Source organism: Phalacrocorax carbo, chromosome 7 (assembly GCF_963921805.1).
Source record: "Phalacrocorax carbo chromosome 7, bPhaCar2.1, whole genome shotgun sequence".
Classification (NCBI taxonomy): Eukaryota; Metazoa; Chordata; class Aves; order Suliformes; family Phalacrocoracidae; genus Phalacrocorax; species Phalacrocorax carbo.
The window spans coordinates 22148644-22163883 of NC_087519.1; the positions used below are offsets into that span (position 1 = coordinate 22148644).

At 50.0% G+C, this 15240-nt stretch overlaps 1 protein-coding gene across 7 annotated transcripts in view; it reads right to left on the bottom strand.

Annotated features, from left to right (window-relative positions):
• Nucleotides 1-2388: 2388 nt before the first annotated feature.
• PPCDC (phosphopantothenoylcysteine decarboxylase) overlaps nt 2389-15240 on the bottom strand; it is a 32606-nt gene continuing 19754 nt past the window's right edge. For 5 of the 7 annotated variants that reach the window (XM_064456802.1, XM_064456806.1, XM_064456801.1 and 2 more), the window contains one exon: nt 9619-10251. In XM_064456802.1, the coding sequence (XP_064312872.1) occupies nt 10166-10251 (86 nt within the window). In that variant the 3' untranslated portion in view covers nt 9619-10165. Of the gene's footprint in view, nt 2887-9618; nt 10252-13863; nt 13939-15240 lie in introns of those variants that run through there. The other 2 variants (XM_064456804.1, XM_064456805.1) reach the window with 2 other exon arrangements.

The window sequence follows — 15240 nt, forward strand, 5'->3', positions numbered from 1 at the left end:
CAGAGAACTGAGACCTTACAACATGCCTGGGAAAAACCAAGCCCATAACCATGGTGTTTTATATCTCATCCTCTGCTGGGCCTGGCAGGATGCTCAGGAGAAGGGGAAACCCAAAGCCCAGCTGAGGGGATCCATCTCCACCCCCTCCATGGCCAGGATGGACCCTGCTCCTATTTTCCATCAGCCTGCCCACAAAGGAATGGACGGGGAGGTGTTGGGGTGGTGGACCCTTATCTGGACCAGCCCAGTCACAGATATGCAAGGGTGTGATGGGAGAGATGCTGGCTCTGGGGGGACTTGGTGATGCCTGCGGACCAGGGATGAGAAGGGCTCACGGGGAAGCGCCAGAGCTCACCGGGCGAAGCTGAGGAGTCGGAGCCAAAAGGCAGCCTCTCCCGGCACACCGGCCAGGCTGGGACACGGCCGGCCGGGATTTTCAGCAGCTGAATGAGCCAGCAAAGCAAACATTAGCATAGCGCTCCTGAGTCATGTAAACAAACAACCAATTAAAAGATGAAATATAAATCTCCCAGGTACATAACCTTTCTATTTAAACACTGGCCAGGCCTGGAAGAGCTCCAGCGCATCTGACCCAGCGACGCCTGTGATCTATCTGCTGAGCTCCTGCAGGATGAAAGCAGCTGAGTTTCAAGGAGTGGCTTTAACTCTCTCTGCCCCCCCCCCCGCCCCCCATATTATTCTTTCTTTTTTGCACTGCTTTAATACAAAGGGAAAGCCCCCAACCCCTTTCCTTCTGCATCCTCTTCCCTCTGCGGAGCAGGACCTGGGAAGTTGCTGCCTCCCTCCCCACCTCAGTTCCTCTGCCTGTGGAATAGGATTGACTGCGTTGACCAGTTCATTATGGAATTTAAGGCTGGGATATAGGAAACTCAGGGGCCATATTAACCCAGCAGCACTAATGGAGGAGTGGGAAGAGAAAAGCAAGGCTTAAAATGGAAGGCAACACCCCTGGGGAGAGCTGCAAAACAAGGTTTTGCAGGGATGCGGACACTCCCTCCACAGCAGGACAGGCCCTGGACATTTCAAAGTCAGAAATCCTAGAGTAGGCTAAAAACAATAGCTGTATGTGGGAGGGATGTTGATTCCACCCCCCACTGCTCCGTGATTGGGGAATGCTTATCTTTGTTTTAAAAATTCAGGGTGGTTTGGCCTTCACACCTTATGCTAGCAGAACAGAGCGAGCAAGGAGCCATTGTCTAAAACAGGAGCCAGGAAAAACACCAAGGAAACACAGTGTATTTTGCAAAATTCACCTTTAGGCAGGGCAAGCTGGGAGCACAGCTTCATGGCTGCGCCATCCTGGAGCCTCCTCACCAGAGATGCTCACCCCTCACCATCACCGTGTCCCCAGCTGTAAGGACGGGGCCGGCGTGAGCAGCCTGTGAACAGCTCCTATTGCAGCAGGACCGAGTGAGCATCATTCTCTTAGTAGCCAAGGGTGATGCTCAGTAGACACATGCTGGGAGGTCAGGGCTAGGGTCCAGGCTCAGGGCTTCTGACCCACTCCAGGGTGCTTGTTCTGATGTTTGCGGGGGTATTTAATAGTAAATATATAATAACTTTCCAGCGCCCAGGAAAGAAAACAAACCTGGCTGCCTGGAGGGCTGCATCCTCCATCACCAATGACTTGGTCATTGAGTTCCCCAGCCAGCTCCCTCCTTTCAGCATCCAACACCATGATCCCCATAAGCTGCCAGACCCCTCACCTGTTTTCAGTCTTCCCCATGTAGCCCTCTGCTGATTTACAACAGTGGGGGACTTGCCCCGGCCAACTTCAGCACAGCCACTAATTCCAGGCTTAACTTTAAGCCCAGGTTCACGTCCCACAGAGGACAGCAGGCTTCACACTGGGCAAAAAGCAGCCAAACACCCCGATTGAGGTCATAGCTGAGTTACACTTACCCTTTCCAGGGGTAATAGCAGGGGGTGAATGCACTGTTTTAATTAGGTTTGCTAACTGGGCTTAAATCCATGCACCTGCAGGCTTTCATTGCCCAAAACTAGGCATGGTGGCTGCAGCAATAAGGCTGGCTAAGGGGGAGTATTGCTGCTTTTCATGGCTGAACACTTATTTCCCACATCAGCCCAATGCCAGAACCTCTCCACACCACCAGTGTGTCAGGTCTTGGCCATCCCTCACCTCTTATTTTTGGAGAAAGAAAACACTTGTTCAACACTGGACTGGAAGCTCTTTAAACCCTTAGAGGCAGCGTTTAACCTTGAATGAAAACAGCATTTATTGAGGTGCTTGGTGAAAACTGGGGCAGCTACCAAAGCACACTGCTCTGCCCTGCTACCAGGCCTCCGGTACCCCACCGCAGCAGGGATGCTCGGTGGTACCCCCCAACCCCACCACGGCAGGGATGCTCATCAGCCCCCAGCTTCAGTCCTCGCCGAGCCCCTGCGGTGGATGGGGCACCCACATCTGGCAGCACCAACCCCACCCGCCCCAGGGAAGAATTTATGAGCAGAGAGCAGGGTAGGGGGAAAAATAGGCCGAAGCCAAGAAAACCTGCCCAGACAGGGAACTGAAAGACCCAAAGATAGTGCTCCCACTCTTTCACATCGGAGTTTTCAGTAATCACAGCTGCTTTCACTTCTCCTTTGCCCCTCTGCCTGTTCCTCTGCTGGTGGGTTTTGGTTCCTCTCCACTCCCCCTCCACCTTCCCCATTTCGAGGCCGAACCTTCAAACCACTTCAGCTTTTATTTCCAGTGTCTAAACCGCAGGGGTGCCGCCGGTTCCCATGTCCCGCGCTGGTCCCTGCCCAGCTCCTGGGGGGATGCAGGATGATGCTGCAGCCATGCCTGGATCCCTCCCCCTGTGGTGGTCCAGCTTGGGTGGATGCTCTGGGGGAGGATGGATACTGGCAAGGGGAGAAAGAGAGGGGTGAGAAATAAGAAGCACAGCAGAAGGTGGAGATCTCTTTCTCCATGGCTTTTCCCAGATCTTTGACTTCCAATAAAACCCCAATAAATACAACTATTTAATTTTTTTTTAAAGAGTCAGTGAACAAAACCAGCGCTGGAGGGAAGCGTGAGGCTTTGTTCTGCTTTTGGTAATTTTAGTGCCGAAGCATGCAAACGCTGGCAAAGGGTCAATATTGACTTTCTGCTGAAGCAACCGGCAGGGTTCATTGACTGGAGGCAAACGGCTGCTCCAGCTCCAGGCCGCACCCTGCCTGCACCCCACCCACACGGCCGGAGCTTTTGCCTTCACTGTGAAAACCCTTCCATTTAAAAGCAATTTCATATCAATGCAAAAATGCTGCCGTGCATAATGTCCCCCTGTGGGGCATCTGAGAGCCAAACCTGCCCCGGGGATGTGCAGGATGCAGGGGTTCCCCCCAGGGATGCTGCAAGGGCAGGCTGCAGGCAGGAGCTCCCTGCCCTCTGGCAGGGCCAAGAGGTTATCCCTGAGCAGAGCAAGGGGCAGAGGTCTGCCTGCACCTTGGCACCCCCATCGGAGCTGAAGGTCTCTCCGACAGACAAACCCACTCTGTCCCCTCGCAGTGATGAGCAGGCAAATTTTGCTGCCTTTATAAAGGGGCCGTGTTTGCCAGGTCGAGATGCAATTGCACCAGGGCAGATGTTCACAAGGGCAGCAGGAACCTTCCCGCAGGCAGCCACCGGGTCAGGTCTTTCCCCACTGCCCTCACCGCCATCCTCCAAGGAAGCCTCAGCACAGTGTTGCCTTCCCCAGCCACACGTCCGTTAGGCCCATGGCAACTGCCCAGCACAGTGAGGGGACAAAGGGACGATGCTTCCTTCGCTTGCCACTTGTGCAAGATTGCTCCCAGACCCACACCAGCTCCTTATCCCCGGGGAAGCAGTGCCGTGGGCTGGAAGGTGGCTGCAGCCCCAGGGTGGTCTGCAGAGCACAGTCAGCACAGTGTGAACACATCAGCACCTCAGGTCATAAATTATTCCTTGTTACAAAGCATCCCCCCGCTCGGCTGACCCATGCCCGTGACCTCAGAGCTGCAGCAGATTTGGGGGATGAGAACACGGGCAAAGCTTTCCTGCAGGTTTCCAGCTATTTTTTTCAGGCACGTTACCATTTTGCCCCTTTTCACGCCTGATCCCCACTCCTGGGGCTTCTGCCAGCCACAAGCTGGGATCTCTACCGGCTGCATTCCTTTGAGTTGACGTGGCTTTTCTTTCTTCCCCCATCCTTATCACGCTTCATTCAGTTCATGAATCATATTTCTCCAAAGCTATAAACCACCCAAGCGACCGTGTAAATCAAGCGAGACAGAAAGCAGAGCCAGGCACAGGGGTTCGGGCCGCTCTGAGGGCACAGCTCTCCTGGGGAAAGGCTTTTCCAGCCATGCAAGGAGCCATGCAAGGAGCCATGCGAAAATCCCTCCAATAACGTTTTTATCATTGTGCTTGGTCCCCCCGAGGTCACGTATTCTGCTTTCCCTTGTTTTAGTGGTGGTGGCAGGAAGACAGGGTGGCATGCTGCCTGCCCCAGCATGCTTGCCCGCCATGCCAGCGGCGCTGGAGGGTGGATGCAGGGGGATTTTCTGGCTGCCTCTATCATCACAGGGCTGGTGCCAGCGGGGCTGAGAAGGTCCCTGGTATGCTTGTCCCCCCGCAGTCCCGTGTGGGCAGCCCCGAGCTGGCACCAGTAATCGGTGACTTGCCAGAGGCTGCATGCCATCTGTCCAGGGGCCAGGAGGATGCCAGGCTCTCCCAGCTTTCAGACTGGGGTTTCCTTCCAATCACAATTAATGGAGCCTAATTTTATGAGTCTCCATGGCAGAGCCCATCTCTCTGTACCGCCTTCAGAGAGCCCAGGAGCCTGTGGTCAGGAGCAGATTGATTTTTTCTTAACTGCAATGACTACACTCCTAAAAGTCACCTTTATCCTTCATCTCCCTAGCCAGCATGAAGGCCTTCTGCTGGTTCTGTCCCCTTTATCCTCTGTTTTCTTCCCAGAGAGTCGGAAAAGTGAGGTACAACAAAAAAGCCGGGATTCTCAGAGAAACAAATCCCAGTCTCCATCTGAAGGACAAGATGACATCCTGGGAACAAAAGCACAGAGTGAGACCTAGCAGGGAACAACTGCCTCGATTGCATTATTTCTCTCCCTGCTCTGTGCATTTCTGGGTATCTTCAGTCCCTGCATGACTCCCGACAAGTACAGAACCACTGAGCAGCAGAGCCTGAGGGAACTCAGGCTTCTAATTAAGCTCAATTACTCCTGGAAACAATTTTCAAACTATCCACCAAGGCTGCTGGCCAGGGCAAGAACACTGCACCTGCAAGTTCTAATTGCAAGGTTGTCACCACTGAAGCCAAGCTATCAGCATAGTTGGTGCCAAGGAGTCTGTGCCGAGTGGTGCCGGGTCCTTCAGCACTGTCCTTATCGCAGGCTGGGGCGGCTCCGCTGCTTTCTAAGGTCTCCTGACTCGGGAGGGCTGGAGAGGCAGAAAAACTGGTGCAGATGGAAAGCAAAACTACAAAGGCAGGGGCCTGGACCACTGCAATCCCTTCGGATCCCTTCCTCCGGCTCTGCTTTCAGCAGAAACATACGACACCCAAGGGGAAGCGGAGCAGGAGCCTCAATGAGCGAGCAGAAAACAGACTGAATCTGAAAACCTCAAACTATGCCCCCAGCAGAGATACAGCGCCGACCCGTCAGAGAGCCCGCAAGATCTTCAGGGTTGCTGGTGCCGCCCACGGGGGCTACAGGACCTGCCGAGTGTGACCAGAGACTTGTGGGGAGCAGGATTTGCAGCTACCCCAGGTTTAGTCTAGAAAGAGATGTTGGGGACCCCTGTTCAATGCAAGCAGCTGTCCATGCAATACCATCCTGTTAGGGCAAGACAGCACTGCCATATGTCTGAATCAAGGGAGGGTTAACGGGAAAGCGAGATGGTGGCTGAGGCTGTGAAAGGCTCTGCAAAGGCCCCACCTCACTGACAGGCAGCTTAAAATCAAGTACAAATTTTTTTTACAGTGATCCCTCTCCCATGGCCGGTGCTCACCCTGCATCTTTCTCAGCCCCTTGGCCCTGCCACAGGTGCAGCGGGGTGGCTTTGACCTGGGGGTGGACAGGATAAACCCCAAAGCTGGTTTTCTGTAACACACCAGGTTACAAATAGGGGGATCAGCAGTTCCTTGGATAACAGCAGCGGTTTGGAGCCTGAAACCTAGGAACCACCTCCCTTTTTCACTAAAAAAGTACTTGCCCATCACTAAAGAGAGGTTGCGAGTCACTAGGCTGAGGACAGACAGCAGGGCAGGGCTGGGAGCTGAGGCACGGTGAACCCTGCAGCTCACCAAGCTCACCATGGCCCAGCTTTGCAAAAGTATAACTGATCCCAGGCTGCTATAGTCTTGCAATCTCTCTATAATCAATAAGTAGTCTTGCAATCACCATATAAACTTTACAGAAGGAAGATTCACACATCAGGGCTTTATTTGGGTATTTTTAATTCTGCCAGAGCAGGGAAAGCCCACCTTGTATGAGCAACCCCATGTTTTCACTTGCCACCACCAATTCATCACCCTCCGGCAGTCACCGCCCTCTCCCAGCATCCGGCCCCACTGTGGTTGGGGAAGAAAAAATCGCTTCCTGCCGCCCTGCGCTTTCGAAGATATGAAGCAGGCAGCGTCCCCGCTTGCTGGGCGGACAAGGTGGCTGGCAGCGCTGCAGAGGTGCGAACCCCGCCACCCGGCTCGCTACAGGCAGGTGACAAATCCGGAGCCCTGGGGTGCGAAGCCACTGCACGCAGGGTCTCAAAACCAGCTGTGTTGTGGAGACATGACTGCTTAAAGTCTAAAAGCGGTGAGGTTTCATCACCTTTTTATTTTTTTTTTTTTTTTTTCTGCAATCTGTCCAGGTGCCTTTACTCTTACTGCAGGTTCCCAGGACCAAGGGGTGGGATGGGACAGGCACATGGGATGATCCCACCTCCCATCCCAAGGGACAGCGGAGGGACTTGGCATCTGGGGAGCCAACTCCTGACCAAAGCACCACACTCGGAGCCAGACCATCCAGATGCAAAGCAGCACCACAGCATCTCTATTCTCCAGTGCCCCACGAAGCCAAGCAGCAAAGGGATTGCATGGAATCTGGGATGGGGAGGAAGCAGCCAGAGAAACGGATGCTCAGTCATGTCCGAGACCAGGCGAGGCTGGGTCTAAGCGCAGGAAAGGAGGAGGCCTGCTGCCTTAGCTGAGCTTTCGTCCCAGCTGCTCATCACTCCCAAGCCAATGCTGAGAGAAACAGTTTTAAGCAGCATGAATGAAATTGCATTGCAGCAGGTTTCACAGGGATGCTGCCTGGGTCATCAGAGTTTCATGGGAAAGTGAAACAAAAAATCAGTGTGCAGCTTAAAAACAGCTAAAGGGAAAGAAAAAGTATACAGGCAGCACCTCAGGCCTCCCCTGGAAACCTGAAGCACACACAAAACTGCAAGGGACAGAGATGTCAGTCTGCCTGCCTTGAGCAATTCTTCACCAAGAGGTATAGACCTCTTGGTGACCTTGGTGACTAAGTGAAATCTGGATGTCCTGGTTCGCGGCAGCGAGGCTGGCAGAGTCCATTTACCGGGCCTGCACAAAGCCCTGGTTTTGAATCGGGTCCTTCACTCATCACCCCAAGCCTCATCCTAGAAAGGCATTGTCCCAGAGTCCCCTCCTAAAGCTAGATGACTTGTGCGACAGCGGACAGGGCTTCTCTTTTTGCTGCTTTTCTACAGCCAGCAGCCAGCCAAGTGTTCCTGCCCGCAGGCCGCCCGCACCTACCCTACCGTGGGTGGAGACACGTGCCTGCACTAGGGTTGGAAGCTGCTCTTGCTTCAGCCCTCTGCCTCCAAAAAGGAACTTAACTGTTTCTTCTACTTGCCCTGAAGGAAAGGTGGTTTGCGCACAGGTTTATCCCAACCTGTAACACTATCACGACCTGCCTCCAATTAGAAATCACAGCAATTATGCAGAGGAACGTTTAGTGGCACAATTAGTATCTGTTTCTGCAGCAGAGATGAGACCGACCAGGAGCAGTGTCCTCTACAGAGGAGTTTTCTTTGTGGGTTTTTCGACTGCTGTGAAGCACTCCCCTCATTCCCTCAGGCTCTGATCAGCTATAAGTTTCTATCACTGCCCTATATATTTGCAGAACAAAGAATTAGCTCCCTTTATTCAGGGGTCTGTACATACTTTGCAAGCCTTAAATTAAGCCTCTCAACAAGCTTGAGAGGAAGCTCTATAGTCTTAGTGGTTTCTTTCTGCCTTACAGATCAGCCCACTAAGACCAGTGTCAGCTCCGCGTGCTATCAGGCGACTTGGCATAAGTTCTGGATCTAAAAATGCCACGTTACCCCCTTTATGCTGAATTATCAGAGCTTGAGCTCTGCAGCGTACGCTGTTCACCCTCTTGCTCGCTCTCCAGTGCCAGGAGAAGCCACGCAATACTGCCGACGTTTCTGGAGCAGCTTAAGCCAGCAAACCAGGCTTGTAACAGATGCACACTCTTATCAAGGACATGATGTTTTGACCTGGTATGAGGGACCTTACTGTCAGATTTTCTGCATTGCCAAGTCAGGGACTAAGCAACTCCAACCACACAAGATATCAAAGCCCCAAGGTTGAGTTACAGTTGCAACTGGCAGAACACCGGTTTCTCTGTAAGTAGGAGAAACAGTGCGCGCTACAAAACTCATGGAAACCAAGCATCATCTCTTCTACTGCTTTCAATAAGCTTAAAGGAAGATATTCTGACAGCTTTCACCATGCTAAGAATGTGACCAAATGATGCAGGTCACACCACAAAGACTTCACTAGCAAAATGCAAAGTTCACGACCACAGTACCACTACGGCCCTTCGTGTGAGCCACAAGCTCTGCTCACATGAGGATCCTTCTGCCTTGATCCCCAGAAGCTCTGAATCCCCAGATCTCTCTTAGTGGAAGAGCCAAATATGGGAAAGTTCAGAGGTTTTTATTTGTGTGGAATAGATAAGGAAAGCAAACATACCCTGATAACCTCTTCCCTCGTGCGCAGCAGTCTGAAGGTTGCCCCCATAGGCAGGATGCACGTTCTGTACTGAAGGCCTTAAGTTTGACTGGGTCTAGTTAAAAATAAACTCTCTGGGTCAGCAGTGCTCTGCTACAGCGACGCATTCCACAGCCCCAGTTTGCTCCCATTCCCCTCAGGAGTGGTACTACCTTTCCAAGGAAAGGCTGGACTGAGGGAGCCCTGGCTGGTCTGGCCCATGGGGGTCATAAGGTTTCCCCATTTTTTCATGCCAGTCAGTTAATTTTTCAAGCCAAAAAGGATTGTCATAAATAGTTTGACTTTACTCCCTTACGATACACCCACCCCAGCTTTCCCCAAGGGCCCAGCCTGTTCATTTCCTGACTGGAGCACCCAGATGGGCAGATGTCATTTTGGTTCACAGTTGACATCTGTGTCCCTATCCAGTCAACAAAGGCAAAAAGGCAAAGGCTAATTTGGGGACTAGATAGCTTCTTTCAGTCATTTTTTTCCCCATCTCTGATAAAAACCACATGCATATGCAACTATTTAGCAATGACATTACGTGCAAACACCCTCCAGAGCAGCTACAAGAGGCAAATCTTCAGGGGTAGAATTAAAAGCTCTCTTTTATTAAGTTCCAGGAGGGGAAATGCTTTTTGGACAGTGACTCCTGCTGGAAACGTGAGGCCAGCACTGCTACGGACCAGGTTTTGGAGAGCAGGGATGTCCCCACACTGACACGCTGGAAAGGGCTGCCATTATCCCCATCACCAGGACTTGCACAGCACCACTCTCTAGCAGCTCTTGGGGGAATCTCTGGACCTGAAATACATCAGCAATCCCTTCTGAAGCCTCCTCAGACAGGAGCTCATGTGAAAATACTGGGGCCCAAGTGGCCTAGTGGAACGTTACTCCCACTCTGTGAGATACCACAGAGTGTTCCCACACTAAAGCAGCATGTTCTTGACTTTGGTTTCTGAAAGTCTGCAGTGATGTACCACATATCAGTTTGGCACCAGCTGGAAGACACAACCGTTTCACTCCTTCGGTTGAAGAGCACGCTATAGGCATGCCTGCCATCTCAACTCAGCTTCCTGTTGGTTTTACCTTCCAACCATCAGGGAGGCACACAAATACAATTTTCATGCCAAACCATCAGCTCTGCATTGACATGTCCCGTTCTTCAAGGATGCTTTTCACGCTCTCCACAATGGTCCACACTTCTGCCATGGCACCTCGACCTGTAGGGTAAGAGCAAAATCACACAGTGAAATCCAGGTCCCACAAAGGCAGCATGAAGTACAAACTTCCCCTGTCCCGCCACCTCTCTTCTCCACACACCGCACTGCTGCAGAAAATTAGATGCACAATGGTGGCACAGCACAGCAAAGCTCCCCAAGTATCCCCACACGTTTCCTCCCGACTTGCCCAACTGAAAGCAATTGTGGAGGTCAGAGGATCTTCTCAGTCCACCTGGTTCTGCAGGGTTTTGTGGCACAGTTGAACACCATCAGGGGAGAAGAACGAGAAGAGTATTCATGCTAACTTAGTTGACTTGTAACTCAGAAGTCTAAGCAGGAGCACAAGTCCCTCAGTCAATGGAGAGAGACAGGAAACCTCAAAAGGCAGCTCATATGACCTTAATAAGTACCTCATGTTCTAAATCCTCTCCAGAGGTGCCTGCACCTAACCCTTGACCGCACTGGGAGTTACTATATTAGCGCCCAGTGCCCTGGGGGCAAGTGTGCAGAAGTGTCCCAAAAAAAGTGCATGGGTAGCAAAGTACCCTATTTCACCTCCCTTCTCCAGTGTAAACATTGTGTGTGCTCAGTATCTTTTTGAAATGGCCTTTGCCTATAAAAGACGACTTGCCAAATTCATACCATTCATATGACTCTGCAGTTAGACCCATATTAGAGAAAGCTGTCCTGGATTCGCACCAGCTTGAATCTTGGGAGTAACTGCTGGAGAAGACTGAGTGTTGGACAGAACAAAATGTAAAAGCTTTTCCTTTTGGACTTGTTAGTTGCCAGGTGAGCATCTAATCTATACTGTACTGTTGCTTCCCTCTGAAATACTTTTTAAGCTTAGGTTCCGAATTTTAAGGCCAGAGATCATTAAATCACCTTGTCCAACCTCATGTACTGAACTCAGCACTCAGAGCTCAGTCCATTCACTCCTGTAATTTGCTTGGGGCTGAGGAAAGATACTTCTCCCACCAGCATTTGTCTCCATTGGAATACTGAAAAGATGAAGTCTCTATTAATCTTTTGTCCTGCTGGCTAATTCCTCTAATAATTTAAAATACATGCCTTATTGGCCACCAGAAATTAGTTCTGGGAGGTTTTGTTTTCCTCTCCTCTTTTTTTTTTTCCTGGTCTGCTTCCACAGCTGGGTTAGTGAGTGCACAGAGGAATATCTAAACCAGCCGCCTCCAAAGAACAGTAACAACTTGAAGGCAGGCAAGAGACAGAAGGGAAGGGGAAAGGCCATCCTGACCAGCAGGGAGAGGTGCCTTCTTGTGGGCAGATCACAGCCCTGAATCTGCCCAGACCCTCAGCTTCCCAGCACAGATGAGCCACCCGAGCCTTGTCTGGGACAGAAGGTGTCACTGGGTATAACTGAGGATCTGCGATGAAGAACAATACTTTTGGAAGGTCAAGAGAATTGGGTTTCTCTGCAAAGTGAGGCTTATTCTCCACTATGCCTTTTTCAGACCTGTAAATGCCAGGAGGTCTGAAGCACCCTGTGGACAAGCTGCGGGCAGATTTGGACCCTTCTGATCTCCTAACCTCAAGAAGAGGAGCTGCAGCTGAGAGGTCCTCCTAAACAAGAGAAATTCCCTGACTGCCTCTGCATGGTTTGGTAGAGCTACACCCTTTGAGAACACTTCCACGGCCTGCCTTTGTCCTCCACCACCCAATTCCCCAACATCTCTACCAATTCACAGTTGGATTTCCAGGTTTAGCAGAGCAAAATCTTGCTGAGCAGCCTGTCTTACAGCACAGTTCATGCCCACAGGTAGAAATCTTCCAGTGTGCCAGGTTCTAGAAATCCAGCCAAGGATGATGAAGATACTAGCAGTTTGGAAAAGTTTTTTGCAAAGGCAAATTGCTGCAGGCCCACATGTGGCACAGCACCTCTCAAAGCTCTCTTTATATTGCGGCATGCGGATATCATCGATATTTAACTATCCAACCAAGAAACATTTTAATTGTCAACTCCATTTGTTATTTTAACTCTCTTTTGGCTGGACTCTGTGTTTAAAACCACCCATTTACTAAGGAAGAAAAATTAATCAGGTGAATCTTGTAACGCAGAAACTTGGTGGCAGCCAGGATCTAGCCCATTTCAGGTGAGACCAGCCACAGGAGCTGAGGAAGAGAAACCTCTTTTACAGCAAGACAAACCACAATGTCAACAGACAAAACTGGTGCAAACTGAATCTCTCTTCTTCTGCACCAGATGTGTGAGCTTTGCTACCTGCTGCTTGGGTGGAAGCTGGGCAAACCCTTTGTGGATGAAACCCACAAAACCGAAATGAGTGTGGAAGAGGAGGCCCTGGGGTGAAAGGCCTGAAAAACATGGGGAAGAGAGGAAGGAGTCAGTGGTAGAGACTGTCTTGGGACTTCAGAGACCTGGAGTCCATTACTGTTGTGCTGATGTTGGCTGGGCTAGTTAATTTTCTTCACAGAAGCTAGTATGGAGCTGTATTATGGATTTGTGCTGAGAACAGTGTTAATAACACAGGGATGATTTTGTTGTTACTGCTGAGCAGCGCTTACACAAAGCCAAGGCCTTTTCTGCTTCTCACCCCACCGCGCCAGTGAGCAGGCTGGGGGTGCACAAGAAGCTGGGAGGGGACACAGCTGGGACAGCTGACCCCAGCTGACCCAAGGGATATTCAGAGAATCAGAGAATCTTAGAATCATTAAGGTTGGAAAAGGCCTCTAAGATCATCAAGTCCAACTGTCAACCCAACACCACCATGCCTCCTAAACCATGCCCTGAAGTGCCACGCCTACACATTTTTTTAACACCTCCAGGGATGGTGACTCCACCACCTCTCTGGGAAGCCTGTCCCAATGCCTGACCACTCTTTCAGTAATGAATTTTTTCCTATATGAAAATATTCCATACCATACGACATCATGCTCAGCAATAAAACTAGGGGGAAGTTGGCGAGGGGGGCTGCTGCTCGAGGGCTGGCTGCCTGGGCATCAGTCAGTTGGTGGTGAGCAATTGTTTTCATTTGCATCATTTGTCTTTCTTGGGTATTATTTCTCTCTCTTTGTCATTTTCCTTTTCATTACTACTATTATTATTATGCTATTTCAATTATTAAACTGTCTTTACCTGAACTCACAAGTTTTCTCACTTTTACCCTTCCAATTCTCTCCCCATCCTGCTGCAGGGGAGTGAGCGAGCAGATGTGTGGTGCTTAGCTGCACAACAACTGTTTTGCCATCATTTTCATACATACTGCCAGGAAAATCCTGGCATTGGCCAACAGGAAAATTGTGTTGTGAATTGACTCACAAACACAAGTGGAGTCAAGTCAGATGTGGCTACTACTGCCCCAGCTGTCTGTACCATCCCTCTCCTACAAGCTCCCTCAGGAATTCGTTCTCGCAGTAGAGACAGCCGAACTGAACATGAAGCAGCTCCCAAATGACTGCTGGTGTGATGAGGTAACTCCCGATCAACGCTAGTTTACTTTGCCATCCTGAGCTACAAACCACAGCAATTCACATGCTGCTTCTCAGGTGGCTCACACGTCCCTGTTGCAAGGGCAGCAACCCCCAGGCAAGGGGCAGGGCAGAGCAGCAGAATCCATTTGTGCTGGTGAGTCAACCCACATGGCCCTTTTGCATCTCAGGTCCCCATCTGTGAAACAGGGATGACAGCTCTGCCTCAGGTGCAGGAACCTGCAAGAATAAGCACATTACCCATTAAGAGGCACTCGGCTTCTTACTATAGGAATGGAGACCCTATATATGTACCAAAAAAGATGAAGGGAAAAAATAAAGGACAAAGAAGCTATGCCAGATGGCCTTCCCTCTTCTGCCAAAATGTGCAGAATGACCTCTTTTGGGCGTTTTCCCTTAACATTATACATAAGAAGTTTGATGTAATCAGGTCCAAAATCCCCATGGAAGCATAACTGTCCAGGATATTTCAACTGATGCCTGAGTTACTTGACTACACTTACCTAACTGTAAATATTTCTTAGTCTTCAGCTCCAAAAAAACATTTTCTAGAAGCACAGCATCTACCTAAGAATTCAGAAATTAAGCCAGCCCTAGAATTTAACCATGAAGAACATTTCAACATCCTGTCTTCACTACAGACTGTTTATTGAACTACCTGACAGAGCAGTTAAAATCCTGCTAGAGTTGGGGTTGTTAAACAAAAGTTTGAGTTTACTACTGTCCAGGTAATCGTATGTTTGCTGTTTTGGCTACACTGGGTGACACTTTACACTTTGTCCATTAAAATTTTGACAAAAAGAGAATCCATTCATCCAAACTGCTTGTATAAAAACCCTTCTCAAATCCTCGCAAAAGTCAAAATACCTCCATTTAAAGCAGCACCTAAAATACAAATGAGACCATTTTAGTAGTATTTCTTAGCACTGCAAGTTAAGTCTTTTGAAACTGAGCGTGACAACTTTCCCCACCCCCTCTCTTTCATTTCACAGAGAAGTCTGATGTCAAAACCCCAAATCAAAACTCAGTTGGGAAGCTGAAAAGTAACCCAGGCAACAAACAACAGCAAATGTTAAATGCGTGTCCAGCTACACCCTCAGCCACATCTGCAAAGCACTTATTTTCAGTGCCTGCTCTTGGGGATAAGATATTATCCCTATGTTACAGATGAGGAACTGAGGCATGATGAAAAGAACCCACCGTCGCAGTAGAGGGCAAGGTCAGGACACTCAAATCCCAAGCTGATAACACTCACCACAAAGCTTTCCTTCTCTTTGATCTACTCCCTTCTTGAATGAGTATTTCTTTTAAACATCAGGCCTATCTAATGGCTCATTTGAAAGCCTGGCCTGGATCATCTCTTAACACTGCTTAAAAATTAATGAACAAGAATAATAGATAGCTAGCACAGGACAAAGCTTCAGTCTGTATAAATGCTGGCAGCGAGCACCTGCTGCCCACAGTCCAACACCTTGAAGGCCACACGGCAAAATATTGCACATCCTTTCGGAATAAGAGCAG